This window comes from Somniosus microcephalus, chromosome 15, assembly GCF_052327205.1.
Source record: "Somniosus microcephalus isolate GS21.2 chromosome 15, FLI_Smic_1.0, whole genome shotgun sequence".
Classification (NCBI taxonomy): Eukaryota; Metazoa; Chordata; class Chondrichthyes; order Squaliformes; family Somniosidae; genus Somniosus; species Somniosus microcephalus.
Window position 1 is genome coordinate 105,628,277 of NC_141001.1, and position 19,873 is coordinate 105,648,149.

Below are 19,873 nucleotides of genomic sequence, written 5' to 3' on the forward strand. Positions count from 1 at the left end.
ACATCCTTGCTCCTGTACTCAAATCCTCTCACTATGAAGGCCAACATACCATTTGCCTTCTTAATCGCCTGCTGCACCTGCATGCTTACCTTCAGCGGCTGGTGCACAAGGGCACCCAGGTCTCATTGCACTTCCCCTTTTCCCAATCTATTGCTGTTCAGATAATAATCTGTCTTCCTGTTTTTGCCACCGAAGTGGATAACCTTGCATTTATCCACATTATACTGCATTTGCCATGCACCTGCCCAATCACCCAACCTGTCCAAATCATACTGGAGTTTCTCGGCATCCTCCTCACAGCACACACGCCCACCCAGCTTTGTGTCGTCTGCAAACTTGGAGATATTACATCTAGTTCCCTCGTCTAGATCATTTATATATATTGTGAATAGCTGGGGTCCTAGCACCGATCTCTGCAGTACCCCACTAGTCACTGCCTGCCACTCGGAAAAAGACCCGTTTATTCCAAATCTTTGCTTCCTGTCTGCCAGCCAGTTCTCTATCCAAGACAGTACCTTACCCCCAATCCCATGTGCTTTACCTTTGCACGCCAATCTCTTATGCGGGACCTTATCAAAAGCCTTCTGAAAATCCAAATACACCACATCCACTGGTTCTCCCTTATCTATTCTACCAGTTACATCCTCAAAAAATTCCAGTAGATTAGTCAAGCATGATTTACCTTTTGCAAATCCATGTTGACTTTGTCCGATCCGGTCACTGTTTTCCAAGTGCTCTGCTATTACATCTTTTATAATGGATGCTAGCATTTTCCCCACTACCGATGTCAGGCTTACCGGTCTATAATTCCCTGTTTTCTCTCTACCACCTTTTTTAAATAGTGGGGTTACATCAGCTACCCTCCATTCCATGGGAACTGTTCCAGAGTCTATAGAATTTTGGAAGATGACCAGCAATGCATCTACTATTTCTAGGGCCACTTCCTTAAGTACCCTAGGATGTAGATTATCATGCCCTGGGAATTTATCGGCCTTCAATCCCCTCAAATTCCCTAACACAATTTCCCTACAAATACTGATTTCCTTCAATTCCTCCCTCTCATTAGACCCTATGTTCCCCGACATCTCTGGGAGGTTATTTGTGTCGTCCTTTGTGAAGACAGAACCAAAGTATGTATTTAATTGGTCTGCCATTTCTTTGTTCCCCATTTTCAATTCCCCTGATTCTGACTGCAAGGGACCTGTGCTTGACTTCACCAATCTTTTTCTCTTCACATATCTATAGAAGCTTTTACAGTCAGTTTTTATGTTCCCTGCAAGCTTACTCTCATACTCTATTTCCCCCCTCTTAATTAATCCCTTGTCCTCCCTTGCTGAATCCTAAACTGCTCCCAATCCTCAGGTTTGCGGCTTTATCTGGCCAAATTATATGCCCTCTCCCTGGATCTTATGCTATCCCTAATTTCCCTTGTTAGCCACAGTTGAGTCAACTTTTGTGTTTTATTTTTATGCCAAACAGGGATGAACAAATTCTGTAGTTCATCCATGCAATCTTTAAATGTTTGCCATTGCCTATCCACCGTCAACCCTTTAAGTAACGTTCCCCAATCCATCCTAGCCAACTCGTGCCTCATACCATCGTAGTTTCCTTTATTTAAATTCAGGACCCTAGTCTCTGAGTCAACTCCTTCACTCTCCATTTTAATGAAGAATTCTATCATATTATGATCGCTCCGACCCAAGGGGCCTCGCACAACAACACTGCTAATTAATCCTTTCTCATTACATAATACCCAGTCTAAGATGGCCTGATCTCTGGTTGGTTCCTCGACATATTGGTCCAGGAAACCATCCCGTATGCACTCTAGGAATTCCTTCTCCACAGTATTGTTACTAATTTGTTTAGCCCAACCTATATGTAGATTAAAGTCACCCATGATAACGGCTGTGCCCTTCTTGCATGCATCTCTAATTTCCCGTTTAATGCCATCCTGAACCTCAGCATTACTGTTTGGGGGTCTGCATATAACTCCCATTAATGTTTTCTGCCCCTTGGTATTTCTCAGCTCTGCCCATACAGATTCCACATCATCAGAGCTAATGTCCTTCCTTACTATTGTGTTAATCTCCTCTTTAACCAGCAATGCTACCCCACCTCCTTTTCCTTTTTTCCTCTCCTTCCTGAATATTAAATACCCCTGGATGTTGAATTCCCAGTCTTGGTCACCCCGGAGCCATGTCTCCGTAATCCCAATTATATCATATCCGTTTACATCTATTTGCACAGCTAATTCATCCACCTTATTACAAATGCTCCTCGCATTAAGACACAAAGCCTTCAGGCTTGATTTTTTAACACTTTTAGTCCTTTTAGAATTATTATTTACTATGGCCCTGTTTGATTTACACCCTTGATTTCTCTGTCTTCCACTTTTGCTTTTCTCCTTCCTGTCTTTTGCTTCTATCCTTGCTTCCCTTTCCTGTCTCCCTGCACATGTTCCCAACCCCCTGCCATTTTAGGTTAAACTCTCCCCAACAGCACCAGCAAACACCCCCCCATGTACATCGGTTCTGGTCCCGCCCAGGTGCAAACTGTCCAGTTTGTACTGGTCCCACTTCCCCTAGAACCGGTTCCAATGTCCCAGGAATTTGAATCCCTCCCCCTTGCACCATTCCTCTAGCCACGTATTCATCTGAAATAGCCTTCTATTTCTACTCTGACTAGCACGTGGCACTGGTAGCAATCGTGCGATTACTACCTTTGAGGTCCTATTTTTTAATTTACCTCCTAACTCCCTATATTCAGCTTTTAGGACCTCATCCCATTTTTTAACCTATATCGTTGGTACCTATATGCACCGCGACAACTGGCTGTTCACCCTCCCCTTCCAGAATGCCCTGCAGCCGCCCTGAGACATCCTTGAACCTTGCACCAGGGAAGCAACATACCACCCTGAAGTCTCATTTGCGGCCGCAGAAATGCCTATCAATTCCCCTTACAATAGAATCCCCCATCACTATAGCTCTCCCGCTCTTTTTCCTCCCGTCCTGTGCAGCAGGACCACCCACGGTGCCAGGAAGTTGGCTGCTGCTGTCTTCCCCCAATAAGCCATCTCCTTCAACAATATCCAAAGTGGTTTATCTGTTTGAGAGGGGGATGGCCACAGGGGACCCCTGCACTACCTGCCTGCACCTACTACTCTGCCTGGTGGTCACCCATTCCCTTCCTGCCTGTGCAGCCTTTACCTGCAGTGTGACCAACTCCCTAAACGTGCTATCCACGATGTCCTCAGCATCGTGAATGCTCCAGTATGTATCCATTTGCAGCTCCAGCGCCGCAATGTGGTCTGTCAGTAGCTGCAGCTGGATACACTTCCCGCACACATGGTCGTCAGGGACACAGGAAGTGTCCCTGATTTCCCACATAGTGCAGGAGGAGCATACTCTCTACATTCAAATCTAAATCATTAATGTACATCACAAAAAGCAAGGGACCTAGTACTGAGCCCTGTGGAACCCCACTGGAAACAGCCTTCCAGTCACAAAAACACCCATCGACCATAACCCTTTGTTTCCTTCTTCCGAGCCAATTTTGAATCCAACTTGTCACTTTGCCTTGGATCCCATGGGCTTTTACTTTCATGACCAGTCTGCCATGCGGGACCTTATCAAAAGCCTTGCTAAAATCCATATAGACTACATCAAATGCACTACCCTCATCAACCCTCCTTGTTAGCTCCTCAAAAAAGTTAGTCAGACACGACCTCCCCTTAACAAATCCATGCTGACTGTCCTTGATTAATCCGTGTCTTTCTAAATGAAGATTTATCCTGTCCCTCAGAATTCTTTCCAATCATTTTCCCAACACCAAGGTTAGGCTGACTGGCCTGTAATTACTCGATCTATCCCTTTCTCATTTTTTAAACAATGGTACCACGTTAGCAGTCCTCTGGCACCACACCTGTAGCTAGAGAGGATTGGAAAATGATGGTCAGAGCCTCTGCTATTTCCTCTCTTGCTTCTCTTAACAGTCTGGGATACATTTCATCTGGGCCTGGGGATTTACCCACTTTCAAAGATGCTCATCCGGGCCTGGGGATTGATTCACTTTCAAAGATTGCATTACATTTCCTACATTACAGCAGTGACTACACGTCAAAAGTACTTCATTGGCTGTAAAGCACTTTGGGATGTCCTGAGGTCATGAAAGGCGCTATATAAATGCAAGTCTTTCCATTCATTCCTTTTTAATTGGTTCAACAGTGTCCATACAGTACACAAGCATCAGAGGTGTACAGGCTGCAGTCCGTGGGTCACGTGCAGTCTGAGCTCTGGTAATGCCACCCTGGGTGACGAGCAAATTCCATTCTATTGGCACATAAATATTTCTAAAGTGGGCCTGGAGATTTTGAACAAGTTGCTTTCGGCATTAATGAATAAATCTTAAGTCAGAACACAGAGACATGTTAGTACAAGCAACCTCAAATCTATGAAAATTAAAACCGTTGATTTTTACGCCCAGATGGGGAACACGGCCTAGCGAGCGGCTGGCCTGTGCGGGACCAGGAGCAGAGGGGCTCGGCCAATCTCAATGGCCTAGCCCCATTCATATGCCTCTTGCCAACTACAGAACTAAAGCGTCTGGGAAGTAGGCAGGAGGCGCTGTCCAGCTGTTAAAAATCGGACAGGTGAGAGGCTGCTGGCAGGGTCCCGGGAGAACTGGTCCCCAGCACAAGGTAAGTAGACCAAAGGGCTCGGGGGAGGGAAATCACGGTCAGATTGGGGGGTGGGCGTTGGGTTGTGGGGGTGGCGGGGGGGGAGAGACTGAGGCAGGGGACACAAAGAAACCTTTTTTTAAAATTTCACGCTTACCTTGGCCACTTCTCGTTCTGGATCCAGATCCTGGCAACTTTGACCCGAGGAGGTTAACCATTGCTACCCACTCCTCAGGCCTCTGGTAAAAATACTTCATTGGCTGTGAAGCGCTTTGGGACATCCTGAAGTCACTATGGCCCGGATTTTACGGTGGTAATGACGGCTAAACTGTCAGTGTTCGTCGTCATTACCCCTCTGAAACTGACCGTTACTCCAGCATTTAATGCAGGCGCAGATAAACGCAGAAATCCTGAAGTTGCGGTCAGTCATGCGCTGTGGGACTCCCCACAGCCGGCAATCACTGAAATCGCTTGAACTGATTAAAACGTTCCCTTTTCCACTCTAATATCGCTGTTAAAAACCCCATAAAAATGTATGCCTTGTTCAATGATGTATAACTGGCTTTGTAATGGCATTCTGAGTAATAACTACTGCTGAACAAGCATTCTGGCCCTGAAAAACTAATTTTATATTTGCAGAGTGTCAAATTTCTTCATTAGCATAAAAATTACTAGATTTTTAAAATAATAAAAATAGTATTTTTTTTTTAAGTTTGTTTGTGATATTTCAGCTTCTACCTCAACCCCATGTGCATGTCCCAATCTTGATTTTGCTCTTTGTAAAAATTTTAAAAAGTGAATGATAAAGCTGCTTTTTATTTCCTGGTTTGCTGTTGGTGAGAATTCTTCAACGTGATTGGCTGCTTAGCCAGCTTGATGACATCACTGCTGCTGGAAGCTGGAGATCCCCTCTAGATAGCACTGCAATCAAATTAATGTCAAGAGAGCTAAAGTTTTTGCCATAGAGATCGCAAGATCTTTGTGGGCAGCTTTCTTCGAGGTCAGCGGCGAGTGTCATCACTTTGGCACTGACCGCAAATTCCGGGCCGATATAAAGTTCTTTCTTTCTATGTGTCAATTTTTTAATTTGTCAAAGCAACAAATTCAGTAATGCCAGTGATTATAATGACTAGGAGATGTGATCGTCAGATCAGTAAATAAGTGAAGACCGAGAAACCCATTGACTCTGTTGCCATTGGTTTACCTCGAGAGAGGGAACTCCTTTGTTCACTGGCTGTGGGTATTCTTTGAGCAGACGCTCCTCATCCAGAAATTTGCCATCTCTTCCATTGCTCGCTGGTTGGAACAGACCATAATTCAGCACATCTTTCAAACTATTGTTCAGAGTGCACAGGATCCGTTGCTTGGCAACCCACACAGTAGCATCAGGATTAAACCGCATACATTTCTGTAAAAGATCACAAAATAAAATGGTACCAAACAGCCATTGACCGTTCTGTATAATGAATTCAATGCTTATGCTTTCTCTGAAATGTGCCACTTTTACTTATGATCAAGGTGACCGATTTATGGTGTTAATGGCATTTGATCCTCAAAGCATTGGTAAAAATCCTGAAATCCCATGTAATTAAATGAGAATCTAGATCATCCGCCAGTATCAATTGGCATCCATGGCTATGATTTTTAAAAAAAGACGCATGATTATATAACCACAGTTTTGTTTCCGAATGGTTTAAGCAGGTTCGTGATTAAAAAATAAAAATTTCACAACTTCACCAACTTTTTTCAGTTCAGTTGCATTTCCAAGAACCGACACCCAGTTAAACCATGAACAAATTAGGAAATGAAATCAAGTTAGATTTGCGGAGACAGCGACTTCAGTTGGGGAAAGTCATCATGGATCAACTCATCATCGCTGCTGTGGAGAAATACAAGAAAGCTTGACTTTACATCATGGCAAATGCATCAGAGATACTTGAAAAGACAACGCACTTAAATATTTAACGGGACACTGCAGCACTTGAGTGCTCAATGCATAAATTTTCAGGCAAGATACGATCTGAGCAAGTTTACGTCCAATGTGTGTACATTTTCTCTACTTTCACCAGCAGAAACCCCCATGGTGTTGCTTGAGTCAGATGTTAAGCTGTTGCAATAGGATGGTGCTGTGATGTGGAAATGGGGAAAGAGTGCACATCTCCAGTGAAAGAATTTTAAAAGAGCTTTGTAAGGGGTTTCCCTAAAGACAATGGGGCGGATTTTGCTGCAGAGGGGTATCTCACGGGATGCCCCGTTTTGCCCTGTGCATTGCTGGAAGTGCGAGCTGATAACGTGGCGCGGCGAGGGGCAACACGTTATCTGGGACCTTGGTGGACGATGGGACCAACAGTGTAACTCCTTAACCAATGAGATTAAAGGATTGAGAAATAAACAGAGGGAGGACTGAGAATCAGAGTGGGCGAGTTCACTGACAAATCAGGTACAGAAAGAGAAATAAAGAGGGAAAGAAAAATTAGACAGAGAGAGGAAAATTAAGAAAAAACATTTAACATTTTTAAATTGACAATTTTTAAATCTCCAACAACAATTCACAACCTGACAGGATGAGACTCCACACTTTTAATTGTTTACTTTCGGGGCCAGAGAGGTTGATTGGCAGTTATTAATAATTGTCACCTAGTTAAAAGAGTACTTACGCTGTTAATCACTAGACTTAACATTCTATGGCGAGTTCAAAGGGCAATTAATGTGCAAATGCAGCAACTTCATGAAACTCAACAGGGAGGTTGTGGGAGAGAACTGTTTTCGTGAAGCTAACAGCGGAGCGGCGAAAATCGTCCAGCAGCTTGTGGCAAATCACAATTCACGAGGTATCTCTTCCTCGCCACAAGTTGCTGGCCAATTTGCACATTAATAAATAAATAAAAATTACAATGCAATAATTAAACCTCTTCCTACATTATAGAGTAGCCGCCTTTACTGTCTATTAGACAAGGCCAAGAAACGTTTCATACTTCACTTTAATCTTTCCTTCTTTGTCAAGTACTTTGGCAATGGTGCTTAAGAGTATTTATACTGAAGCTATTGGAAAAAATACATTTTAAATTCAGGACCTCTGTTCACAATCTCCATCCAAATTTGCATATGGTCCACAAATTGCGCCCTGTCGAATATGAACAAACGTCTTCAAGTTCTCATAATAAGCAAACAAAAGAATGCCAGTGGCCAGAAACATTTAGAATATATTTAAAGATGCGAGGATTGCACTTTGTAATTTGACATTGTTTAAAGTTTTATGTCATAATTGTAACACGATGTAATCAGAGGTACCAGATCTGTAGCTCTCAGAACTTTGCGGTATATGCACGTTAATGGGAGTATGAACTTAAAACGTTACGGGTGCGATTAACTCGCACCAAGTCCCGTTCACCCATCACCCCTGTGCTCGCTGATCGGCTCCCGGTCTGGCAACGCCTTGATTTTTTAAAATTCTCATCCTTGTTTTGAAATCTTTCCGTGGCCTCGCCCCTCCCCATCTCTGTAACCTCCTCCAGCCCTGCAACCCTCTAACTTGAGTCAATTTCGCCATCACCTTTCTGCACCGCTTCCGACTCTCATTCCTACAGAATCAACCTCCATCCTCGAACTCTCTACCCATCAAATAGCTTCTGGAATTCACTCGCCTGCTTTGGACAGCGGTTTGTCGATGCTCCGTACCGGCCCCATCCTGCTTACGTCGGCTTTGTCCCTCCATGGGACCTCTGACTTTGATCCTCGTCTCCCTACTATTGTCTCCAACCTATTCCCTGCTACCAGGAAATATGTATCCCATTAATTACTACATAACCAGGCCTATGTAACCTGAGCTTTTCCCAGTGTCCATTCATGTGTGCACTTTGTTTGCCGCTCCGCACCCGTTCATTTTTCCCCCCACTTTTTTCTCCCCCCTTTTCCTTTTCCCTCTATCCCTGCCTGACTGTTCTCTCTATCGTCACGCCTCCTTTCCTCTCTCAGATACTCTGCCCTCCCAAATCCCTACCCCAATCCTTCATTACTCTTCGACCTTCCTACTCTCCTGCCGCTGTCCCAGGCTTGACTCCCTCTTAGATAAGCCCACAGCTTCCCTCTGTGCCTCTCTTGGCATCCTACGAAGGGCCCATCGAGGTACTTGTCGCTACCTCCTTACAAGCAGCAACCCCAGCTGTCCCATCCTACTCTCTCACCGACCTTCCCGCCCAGCGTGCCCACTGGGGGCAATTCTTGCCAATCTCCTACCCGACCAACTCACCCCTCCCAGTGCTGGCCCTGTGGACGCTGGCAGTGGGTCAGCCATCACCGACCCTCTCCGCATCTCCCTCCAGAATCTCTGTTCAGTTGCGAACAAAGCCCTTGCCATCCATGAGCTTATCGCAGATGATTGCATCGATATCATGGATATACGGAAACTTGGTTGAGGGGTGATGACACCTTACCCTTAAATGAAGTCTCCCCGCCTGGCTATTCCTTCCACCACTTGCCCCGCTCAGACCACCGTGGTGGCGGTGTGGCTCTCATCACTAAATCACACCTTGGTCTGTCCCCCTACTCCTCTGGCACTTTCTCCTCCTTTGAGCATTTCCCCTTATTCCACCCCTCTCACCTCTCATGTAAAATTCTCATTCTCTACCGCCCACCCAAGTACCATAAAAATCTTAATACCGAGATATCCTCACTGCTTTCCTCCCTCAACCTCTGCACCGAGCAACTTCTCATCCTCGGTGACATCAACCTCCATCTTAATTCATCATGGTCTCTTTCCTCTGAGTTCAGTAGCCTCCAATCCTCCCTTAATCTCTCCCTCCATGTAAACTCCCCAAACCATATTCACAGCCACCCCCTTGAACTTGCCATCTCTTGTGGTCTTCTACTCCCATCGTATCAATCGCAGATAAGACCATCTCTGACCACTTCCTTGTATCACTCTCCACCCATTCCGCCCCCCCCCCCACCCTGCCATCAACCCTACTTCCTTCTGTGTCCACCCCTGAAAAAAACTCTCCCAACTCTCTTGCACCTGAACTTACGAAAGCCTAACTGTCCACCCTTTGGCCCTCCATTCACCACGATATTTCTGCAGCTATCGCTCAACCACACCTTTAGCACCACCTTTGATGCCCTAGTCCCTATTTAAACAATTACTCTTTCTCACCCTGGCTGTTACCCCTAGTACGGCCCTCATCTTCACTCCCTTAAGTCCAGGGGACGCAGGCTTGAACGGATATGGCGGACAACTGGTTTAGCCATTCACCACCAGATCTGGCTGAATAAAGCATTATGGGGTCCTACTCTTGTCTGCCAAAATTGGTGACTATTCCAAAATCATTCTGGAATGCAAAGATAAAAGCAGGCTTCTATTCTCTACTGTTAACCGTCTTCTTAAACCCCTCTCCCCTGTCTCCTCCACCATTACCTCCAACAGCAAGTGTGAGGAGCTCATGGACTTCTTTGTCTCCAAGAGCGAGACCATCCGTTCAGCTGCCTCTGCCACTTCCCTTCCTTCCCCTAGCCCACCGAGCCAAACTTCCTCTAAGGTTTCCCCCTGCCTTAGCCCTGAACACTCACCTTTCTCCAGTTTCTCTCCAATCTCCCTTCATCACCTCTCCGCGCTTATCTTGGCCATGAGACCCAGTTCCTGCTCCCTTGACCCTAATCCCGCCACACTGCTGACCACTGAACTTCCTTTTCTGGCTCCCATGTTAGCTGACATTGTTAACAGTTCTCTCTCCTCAGGTACTGTCCCCTCTCTCTCAAATCTGCCAGCATCACCTCTCTCCTCAAAAAAACAACCCTTGACCCCTCCGTCCTTGCAAACTGCCCTATCTCCAACCTCCAGTGTCAGCAGTGGCTCAGTGGGTAGCACACTCGCCTCTGAGTCAGAAGGTTGTGGGTTCAAGTCCCACTCCAGAGACTTGAGCACAAAAATCTAGGCTGACACTCCAGTGCAGTGCGGAGGGAGTGCCGCACTGCCGGAGGTGCTGACTTTCAGATGAGACGTTAAACCAAGGCCCTGTCTGTGCTCTCAGGTGGATGTGAAAAATCACCTTGGCACTATTTCGAAGAAGAGCAGGGGAGTTCTCCCCAGTGTCCTGGTCAATATTTATCCCTCAATCAACATCACTAAAACAGATTATCTTTTCATTATCCCATTGCTGTTTGTGGGAGCTTGCTGTGCGCAAATTGGCTGCCGCGTTTCCTACATTACAACAGTGACTACACTTCAAAAGTACTTCATTGGCTGTAAAGCATTTTGAGATATCTGGTGGTCGTGAAAGGCGCTATAGAAATGCAAATCTTTCTTTCTTTCCCTTTCCTCTCCAAAGTCCTTGAACATGTTGTTGCCTCCCAAATCCATGTCCATGTTTGAATCCCTCCAAATCAGGTTTCTGCCCCTACCACAGTACCAAAACGGCTCTCATCTTTTGTGACAAAGGTAAACTATCCCTCCTTGTCTTTCTTGACTTGTCTGCAACCTTTGACACAGTTGACCACTCCATCCTTCTCCAACGCCTCTCCACCATCATCCAGCTGGGTGGGACTGCACTCGCCTGGTTCCATTCTTATCTACCTAATCGTAGCCAGAGAATCACCTGCAATGGCTTCTCTTTCCGCTCCCGCATCGTTACCTCTGGTGTCCCCCCAAGGATCTATCCTTGGACCCCCTCCTAATTCTCATCTACATGCTGCCCCTTGGCGGCATCATCCGAAAACACAGCGTCAGTTTCCACATGTACGCTGACGACACCCAGTTCTACCTCACCATCACTTCTCTCGACCTCTCCACGGTCTCTAAATTGTCAGACTGCTTGTCTGACAATCCAGTTCTGGATGAGCAGAAATTTTCTCCAATTAAATATTGGGAAGACCGAAGCCATTGTTTTCGGTCCCCGCCACAAACTCCGTTCCCTAGCCACTGACTCCATCCCTCTTCCCAACATCTGTCTGAGGCTGAACCACACTGTTCACAACCTTGGTGTCATATTTGTCACTGAAATTAGCTTCTGACCACATATCCGCGGCATAACTAAGACCGCCTACTTCCACCTCCGTAACATCGCCCGTCTCCGCCCTTGCCTCAGCTCATCCGCTGCTGATACCCTCATCCATGCCTTAGTAAACTCTAGACTTGACTATTCCAATGCACTCCTGGCTGGCCTCCTATGTTCTACCGTACGTAAACTTGAGGTCATCCAAAACTCTGCTGACTGTGTCCTAACTCGCACCAAGTCCCGTTCACCCATCACCCCTGTGCTCACTGACCTCCATTGACTCCCAGTTAAACAGCACCTCGATTTCAAAATTTTCAACCTTGTTTTCAAATCCCTCCATGGCCTCGCCCCCTCCCTAATCTCCTTCAGCCCCACAACTTCCCCGCCCCCGCCAAGTTATCTACGCTCCTCTAATTCTGCCCTCTTGAGGATCCCTGATTATAATCGCTCAACCATTGGTGGCCGTGCCGTCTGTTGCCTGGGCCCTAAGCTTTGGAATTGTCTGCCTAAACCTCTCCGTCTCGCTACCTCGCTCTTTCCTCCTTTAAGACGCTCCTTAAAACCTACCTCATTGACCAAGCTTTTGGCCACCTGTCCGAATATCTCATGTGGCTCGATGATCAAATTTTGTTTGATAACGCTCTTGTGAAGTGCCTTGGGACATTTCACTATGTTAAAGGTCTATAAATGCAAGTTGCTGTTGTGGATTTCCATGTCACTACTGCCCCATTTACACATAAAAGCGGGACGGTAACCGGATCAAAATGGCGCGGCTGGGGGGACGCGCCAAGCACCATTCTAGTGTAGGCAGGAGGCTCGTGAATAAATGATACAGTTGGGACTGCTGGATGCCATTCTCTTCCCAGCCCACCTGACAACCGCCAGCTCCTGCTCCCTCCCACCTGCCATGAACAGCACAGGTCGTGAGGCGGCCATTCCCAGCAATAGTTAAAGGGACCCTCAGCTGCAGTCAGGGAATGGAGGCTTGGGGAGGCATTTGTGGGTTATGAGCTTCGGGGGCTTTCAAATTTTAATGCATTTGCCGCTGTAGGTTCTGCACACATTGCCCGCTGCTCGAAAGTGCTGCTTCAACCATTCCTGACGTTAACACCCCTCCCCTTTAAAGTGGCTGCTGCAGCCCCTTCACGTTCGGCCACCCTACCTGATTTCTCGCCTCCAGATCAGGAAGCTGCTTAGCGGGAAGTGCATGTGTGCTGGGAGTTTGCCGACCGCATTCTAATTGGGACCCTTAAAGAGGAGATTTGATGGAGATGTTCAAAATCATGAAGGGTCTTGATAGAGTAAATAAGGAGAAAATGTTTCCAGTGGCAGGAGGGTCGGTAACCAGAGGACACAGATTTAAGGTGATTGGCAAAAGAACCAGGGGCAACATGCGGAAACATTTTTTTTTAATGCAGCGAGTTGTTGTGATCTGGAATGCGCTGCCTGAAAGGGCGGTGGAAGCAGATTCAATAGTTACATTCCAAAGAGAATTGGATAAATACTTGAAGGGGAAAAAAATTGCAGGGCTGTGGGGAACGAGCAGGAGAGTGGGACTAATTGGAGAGCTCTTTCACAGAGCCAGCACAGGCACGATGGGCCCAATGGCCTCCTCCTGTGCTGCATTATTCCATGATTCTATGACCCAAAAACAAAATCATTGGGAGTCCTACAATGCTCCACCAGGGGTCCGGCGTGTATGTCCCACTCAACAGGCACTCAAAACAAAAAGCGCCCCCTATATGTGGTACCATAGGCTCACAGTATGAAGACGAAAAAAGACTTGCATTTATATAGCGCCTTTTGCGACCACCGGATGTCCCAAAGCGCTTTACAGCCAATGAAGTACTTTTTCCAAGTGTAGTCACTGTTGTAATGTAGGAAACGCTGCAGCCAATTTTGCACATAGCAAGCTCCCACAAATAGCAAAAATGACCAGATAATCTGTTTTTAGTGATGTTGATTGAGGGATAAATATTGGCCAGGACACCGAGGATAACTCCCCTGCTCTTCTTTGAATAACCAGGGGGCATAGTTTCAAGGTAAGGGGGAAGAGGTTTAGAGGGGATTTGAGGAAAAACCTTTTCACCCAGAGGGTGGTTGGAATCTGGAACTCACTGCCTGAAAGGATGGCAGAGGCAGGAACCCTCACAACATTCAAGAAGCATTCAGATGAGCACTTGAAACGCCATAACATACAAGGCTACGGACCAAGCGCTGGAAAATGGGATTAGAATAGACAGGGCTTGATGGCCGGCGCGGACACGATGGGCCGAAGGGCCTCTTTCTGTGCTGTATAACTCGATGACTATGAAATAATGCCATGGGATCTTTTACATCCACTTGAGAGGGCAGGCAGGGCCTCAGTTTAACGTCTCATCCGAAAGACGGCCCCTCTGACAGTGCAGCACTCCCTCAACACTACACTGGAGTGTCAGCCTCGCTTTTTGTCAAGTCTCTGGAGTGGGACTTGAACCCACAACCTACTGACTCCGAGGCGGGCACACTACCCACTGGCTGACACTTGGTGACCCCTGTTGTTAGCGTCTAGGGATGTTTTACTTCCTGAAGTCAGCACTGTGGAATGTGTTTACAAGAAGTTGTAAGTATTATTTGTAGCTGAGTACATGGCAGTCAAAAACCTCCTGAAGATATTATCTGAGCAATTAATAGTTTTGAAAAACAACTGAAGAATGTCTTCCTCGTGTTACTTTTTGCTGCTTTTGATTCACTCAGATATTTGATTGGCAACTTCACAGCTAAGCGGTTGTCGGAGTCAACCACAAATAGTTAGCTGTTTGGACATGTGACATTTTGAGGTCTGGAGCTTTTGAAAGATGCGACTTTACTGACGTGCAACCGGCGCATGACTTTTAATTATTTTAAAAACTTCTCCCGAAAATATCTCCTTCTGTAGCACAATCCTGCAAGCGGAGATACTGTGCCTCGACTGGGCCAGTAATGAATACGAAAGGCTCCATGGTCCTCAGGGGACTTAGAAAGGCACAGTTTCCCAGTTCAAACCGTTCCCGCTTCTAATTATATTTCACTATTTGCTATCAAGCCACTAACTTTATTCAATTTGCACCGTCTCCTTGGATCCCGACAGTTTTCATTTATGCTGTCAATCACTCGAGAGACCCTTGCCAAAGCTTTCTCAAAGTGCTTACTTACAGCACACTCCACATTCCTCTTTCCATAATATACTTAAGGAACGTCTCCCCTTTTCACAAAACTAACTGACTTTGATTTATTAATTTTGCTTTCACTAAAAGTTCCTGAATAACTTTCTCCGAATAAAGTCTAGGTGTGTGATTGTGACTCAAGTGAGCAGTAAAAAGAACCCACGGGTAAACTCTGCCGACGTATATTCCTGGCGTGAAGCCTCTCTGTTGTTGGATGCTTTCATAAAACATTATCCTAATGGGTAAACTACCTCACTGGCAGCTTTAACTTTTGAAGGAAAGCAACTATTATAACATCCAGTGAGGGGGCATTATTATACCTCACAAGTTAGTGGGGGCATTCCCATGCCCACCTGTGCCAACTTCTAACTGCTGGCACTGCAGTGTTACCTTCTACCTGCAGACAGAGCAACTGGCGCAGCGGGTGAGCTGGGATCAAGGAGAGTCAGTGCTGGCGAGGGCCTCAGTTATACACATAGAAACCTGGGCACTGGCGGGGGGGGAATAGGACGGGCAGTGGGAGCACCGAGTGGGAGAGAGCGAGGCACTGAGGGGGGAGAGAGACAGGCACTGAGGGGGAGAGAGACAGGCACTGAGGGGGAGAGAGACAGGCACTGAGGGGGAGAGAGACAGGCACTGAGGGGGAGAGGGACAGGCACTGAGGGGGAGGGGGACAGGCACTGAGGGGGAGGGGGACAGGCACTGAGGGGGAGGGGGACAGGCACTGAGGGGGAGGGGGACAGGCACTGAGGGGGAGGGACAGGGGGGGAGGGACAGGCACTGAGGGAGAGAGAGAGGCAGGCAGGCACTGAGGGGGGAGAGAGACAGGCACTGAGGGGGAGAGAGACAGGCACTGAGGGGGAGAGAGACAGGCACTGAGGGGGAGAGAGACAGGCACTGAGGGGGAGAGAGACAGGCACTGAGGGGGAGCGAGACAGGCACTGAGGGGGAGCGAGACAGGCACTGAGGGGGAGCGAGACAGGCACTGAGGGGGAGCGAGACAGGCACTGAGGGGGAGCGAGACAGGCACTGAGGGGGAGCGAGACAGGCACTGAGGGGGAGCGAGACAGGCACTGAGGGGGAGCGAGACAGGCACTGAGGGGGAGCGAGACAGGCACTGAGGGGGAGCGAGACAGGCACTGAGGGGGAGCGAGACAGGCACTGAGGGGGAGCGAGACAGGCACTGAGGGGGAGCGAGACAGGCACTGAGGGGGAGCGAGACAGGCACCGAGGGGGAGCGAGACAGGCACCGAGGGGGAGCGAGACAGGCACCGAGGGGGAGCGAGACAGGCACCGAGGGGGAGCGAGACAGGCACCGAGGGGGAGCGAGACAGGCACCGAGGGGGAGCGAGACAGGCACCGAGGGGGAGCGAGACAGGCACCGAGGGGGAGAGAGACAGGCACTGAGGGGGAGAGAGACAGGCACTGAGGGGGAGAGAGACAGGCACTGAGGGGGAGAGAGACAGGCACTGAGGGGGAGAGAGACAGGCACTGAGGGGGAGAGAGACAGGCACTGAGGGGGAGAGAGACAGGCACTGAGGGGGAGGGACAGGCACTGAGGGGGAGGGACAGGCACTGAGGGGGAGGGACAGGCACTGAGGGGGAGGGACAGGCACTGAGGGGGAGGGACAGGCACTGAGGGGGAGGGACAGGCACTGAGGGGGAGGGACAGGCACTGAGGGGGAGGGACAGGCACTGAGGGGGAGGGACAGGCAATGGGAGCACGAACGGGCAGATGGTGCTGGAACTAGCAAGGGGAGAAGGGACTGCAAGTACAGAGGGCAAAGATGTGGCTAGGGAAGGACTGGGTGTGAGGAAGCAGTCCAGGACTCTGGCCCAAGCCCCAAGTATAGGTTTAGGTGCAGGAGTGGCCAGATCCAGAGACAGACTACAGATAGTGGCCAGAGTACAATGGACAGCCCTGTCAGAGCATGGAAGAGTCAGCAGTATTGCTGGGAAGCAACAAGCATCAAGCAGAAGACATGACTGAGATGGCACAGCCATAATGACTGCGAAGAGGTTTTTGGATGAGGAATGGGTCAGAGGTACTGGAGTGGAAGGGAGGCGGAGCAGCTACAATTAAATTGCAAGCACTGCATCTCTTGGGAGGGGCAATTGCTTGAAGCTCTGGCAGCAAGACATTCTGTTTGTGCCAAGAGATCAGAGCAGGCAGAGACTTGAGCAGGAATAACAACAGAAATTGCTGGAAAAACTCAGCAGGTCAGGCAACATCCGTGGAGAGAAATTTGAGTTGACGTTTCGGGTCGAAACCCTTCTTCAAAACTGGAAAGAAAAGAAAATAGATCGAAGGCAGGGCTGCGATCGGACAAAAGAAGTAAAAAAGAGACAATAAAAGGTACTCGAAACCAGGCGAGATGATAATAGGCCAGAGGAGACAAAAGACAGCTGAGATTAGGTGTGAAGTGCACTGGCAGGATAGGAGACAGCTGCCAGGTGGGAGAGAGAAACAAAAGGAAAGAGGTGGGGGGAAAAGGAAGGCCCAAAACAAAGGGGTGGAAAAAATTATAAGTAAAAAAGTAATAGGGGCCGAGGTTATGATCTGAAATTGTTGAACTCGATATTGAGTCCGGAAGGCTGCAAAGTGCCTAATCGGAAGATGAGGTGCTGTTCCTCAAGTTTACGTTGAGCTTCCGTGGAACAATACAAGAGGCCAAAGACGGTGAGGTCTGAGTGGGAATGGGGCGGTGAATTAAAATGACAGGCGACCGGAAGCTCGGGGTCACCCTTACAGACTGAACGGAGGTGTTCCGCAAAGCGGTCACCCAATCTGCGTTTGGTCTCCCCAATGTAGAGGAGACCGCATCGTGAGCAGCGAATACAGTATACTAGATTGCGAGAAGTACAAGTAAATCGCTGTTTCACCTGGAAGGGGTGTTTGGGGCCCTGGACAGTGGGAAGGGGGGAGGTATAGGGGCAGGTGTTACATCTCCTGCGCTTGCACGGGAAGGTGCCAGGCGAAGGGGAAGGGCTGTTTGGGGTGATAGAGGAGTGGACTAGGGTGTCTCGGAGGGAGCGGTCCCTACGGAATGCTGAAAGGGGAGGGGAGGGTAAGATGCGTTTGGTGGTGGGATCACTTTGGAGGTAACGGAAATGGCGGAGGATGATCCGTTGAATGTTGAGGCTGGTGGGGTGAAAGGTGAAGACAAGGGGAACCCTATCGTTGTTCCGGGAGGGAGGGGCAGCGGTGAGGGCAGAAATGCGGGAGATAGAACGGACACGGTCGAGGGCCGTGTCAACCACGGTAGAGGGGAATCCTCGGTTGTGGAAAAAGGAAGACATGTCGGAAGCACTGGTATGGAAGGTGGCATCGTCAGAGCAGATACGGCGGAGACGGAGAAACTGGGAGAATGGAATAGAGTCCTTACAGGAGGCAGGGTGGGAGGAAGTGTAGTCCAGGTAGCTGTGGGAGTCAGTGGGCTTGTAGTGAATATTGGTCGATAACCTATCCACAGAGACTTGAGCAGGTTGGACGAGAAGCAATTGAGGCATGCGAGCAGGTGAGCCCACAAGCATTTGAAGGGAAGGTGGAGCAAGCAAGCTCAGAAGCACATGGGCTGGGACTCTATTCTTTGCAGTGTTCAGCAACAGGCATCCCAGCGATGAACAGTGGCAGCTGGAAAATGACAGGGGCAGGACCAGCCTAGGTGGCCGATGAATGACTCCCGGTGGGGTAGAGCGGGTCGGGCCAGGCCAGGCAGGATTCTTGGAGGGCCGTGTTGGACGACTGAAGGGAGCACAGGGGGTTAGGTCATCAGAACTTCAATCGAGGCGGTGAAGCCAAGATAAAGAGAGGAAGGCTTGCTGTGATTGACAAGGACTGCAGCCAATCAGGAGGAGCCATGGCGGCGGCAGTAAAACATGAGCAACGGAGCCTGTCGTAACCTGGGAGGTTATGTGTAACCTGATCCACCAGGTGGTGCTGTGGCAATTGCTCTCCTGAGTTAAGTCTGATCTGTACTGGTTGTACTCTTTGTTTTTGCTGCCTCATGGCAGAAGCTTTTATGTGCAAGTGTTGATTAAACCATGTTAAGGAGTTAACCTGTGTCTGTCTCCATCTATGGTCACCTCAAGATACCACAGAGCCCAACCTCATTCTCCAAGTTTCAGTCAGGTATAGCCACAGGCTTGTGACACAGGGATAGGCACTTGCAACAAAACTCCTTTACAGGCTTGTAGAGGAAACTCTATATCAGTAAGACCAAGCATTTTATCCTGAATTGTTTCTGTTTTGCATTGGTTTCTTTATTAATGTTACTTTGCACGAGTATATTTTCAGCCATCTTAAAAAAAAACACAAGATGGCGGCCGGCTCCAACCAAGTTCACAAATTTATTTGAATGACCTGATTGGTCAACTTTCTGCTGTTTTTAATTTTGTTTACATTTGGCCAATCTAATATTTTGATGTGTAACCTAATTTCTCGTTTTAACCAGACACAAAATCTTGCCCGGTGAGATATTGTGAGGTGGCATTCAACAGTTGAATCCCTGCAGCAGCTTGCCGGTGTTTTACAAGAAAGATCAAACATTTCTTCCACTGTCATTAGAAGTTGTTACATAAAATTTTACAGATCGGAAACAGGCCATTCGGCCCAACTGGCCCAAGCCGGTGTTTACGCTGCATACGGGCCTCCTCCCACCCTACATCATCTCACCCCATCAACATATCCCTCTATTCTTTTCTCCCTCGCGTACTTATCTAGCTTCCGCTTAAATGCTCTGTACTATCATAGAATTATAGAATCATACAGGAAAGGAGGCCGCCATTAGGCCCATCTTGCCTGTGCCGGCTCTCTGAAAGAGCTACCAATTAGTCCCACTCCTCTTCTCTTCTCTTCTCTTCTCTTTCCCCGTAGCTCTGCAATTTTTTTCCTTTTCAATTATTTATCTAATTCCCTTCTGAAAGTTACAACTGAATCTGCTTCCACCGCCCTTTCAAGCAGCGCATTCCAGATCACAACAACTCGCTGAGTAAAAAAAATCCCCTCATCTCCCGCAGGCTTTTTT

At 48.1% G+C, this 19,873-nt stretch overlaps 1 protein-coding gene across 2 annotated transcripts in view; it reads right to left on the reverse strand.

Annotated features, from left to right (window-relative positions):
- The window catches only part of shank2b (SH3 and multiple ankyrin repeat domains 2b), a 1,331,733-nt gene that overhangs the window by 994,698 nt on the left and 317,162 nt on the right, over positions 1 to 19,873 (reverse strand). For both annotated transcript variants that reach the window (XM_086008225.1, XM_086008224.1), the window contains exon 5: positions 5,880 to 6,083. In XM_086008225.1, the coding sequence (XP_085864351.1) occupies positions 5,880 to 6,083 (204 nt within the window). The remainder of the gene's footprint in view (positions 1 to 5,879; positions 6,084 to 19,873) is intronic.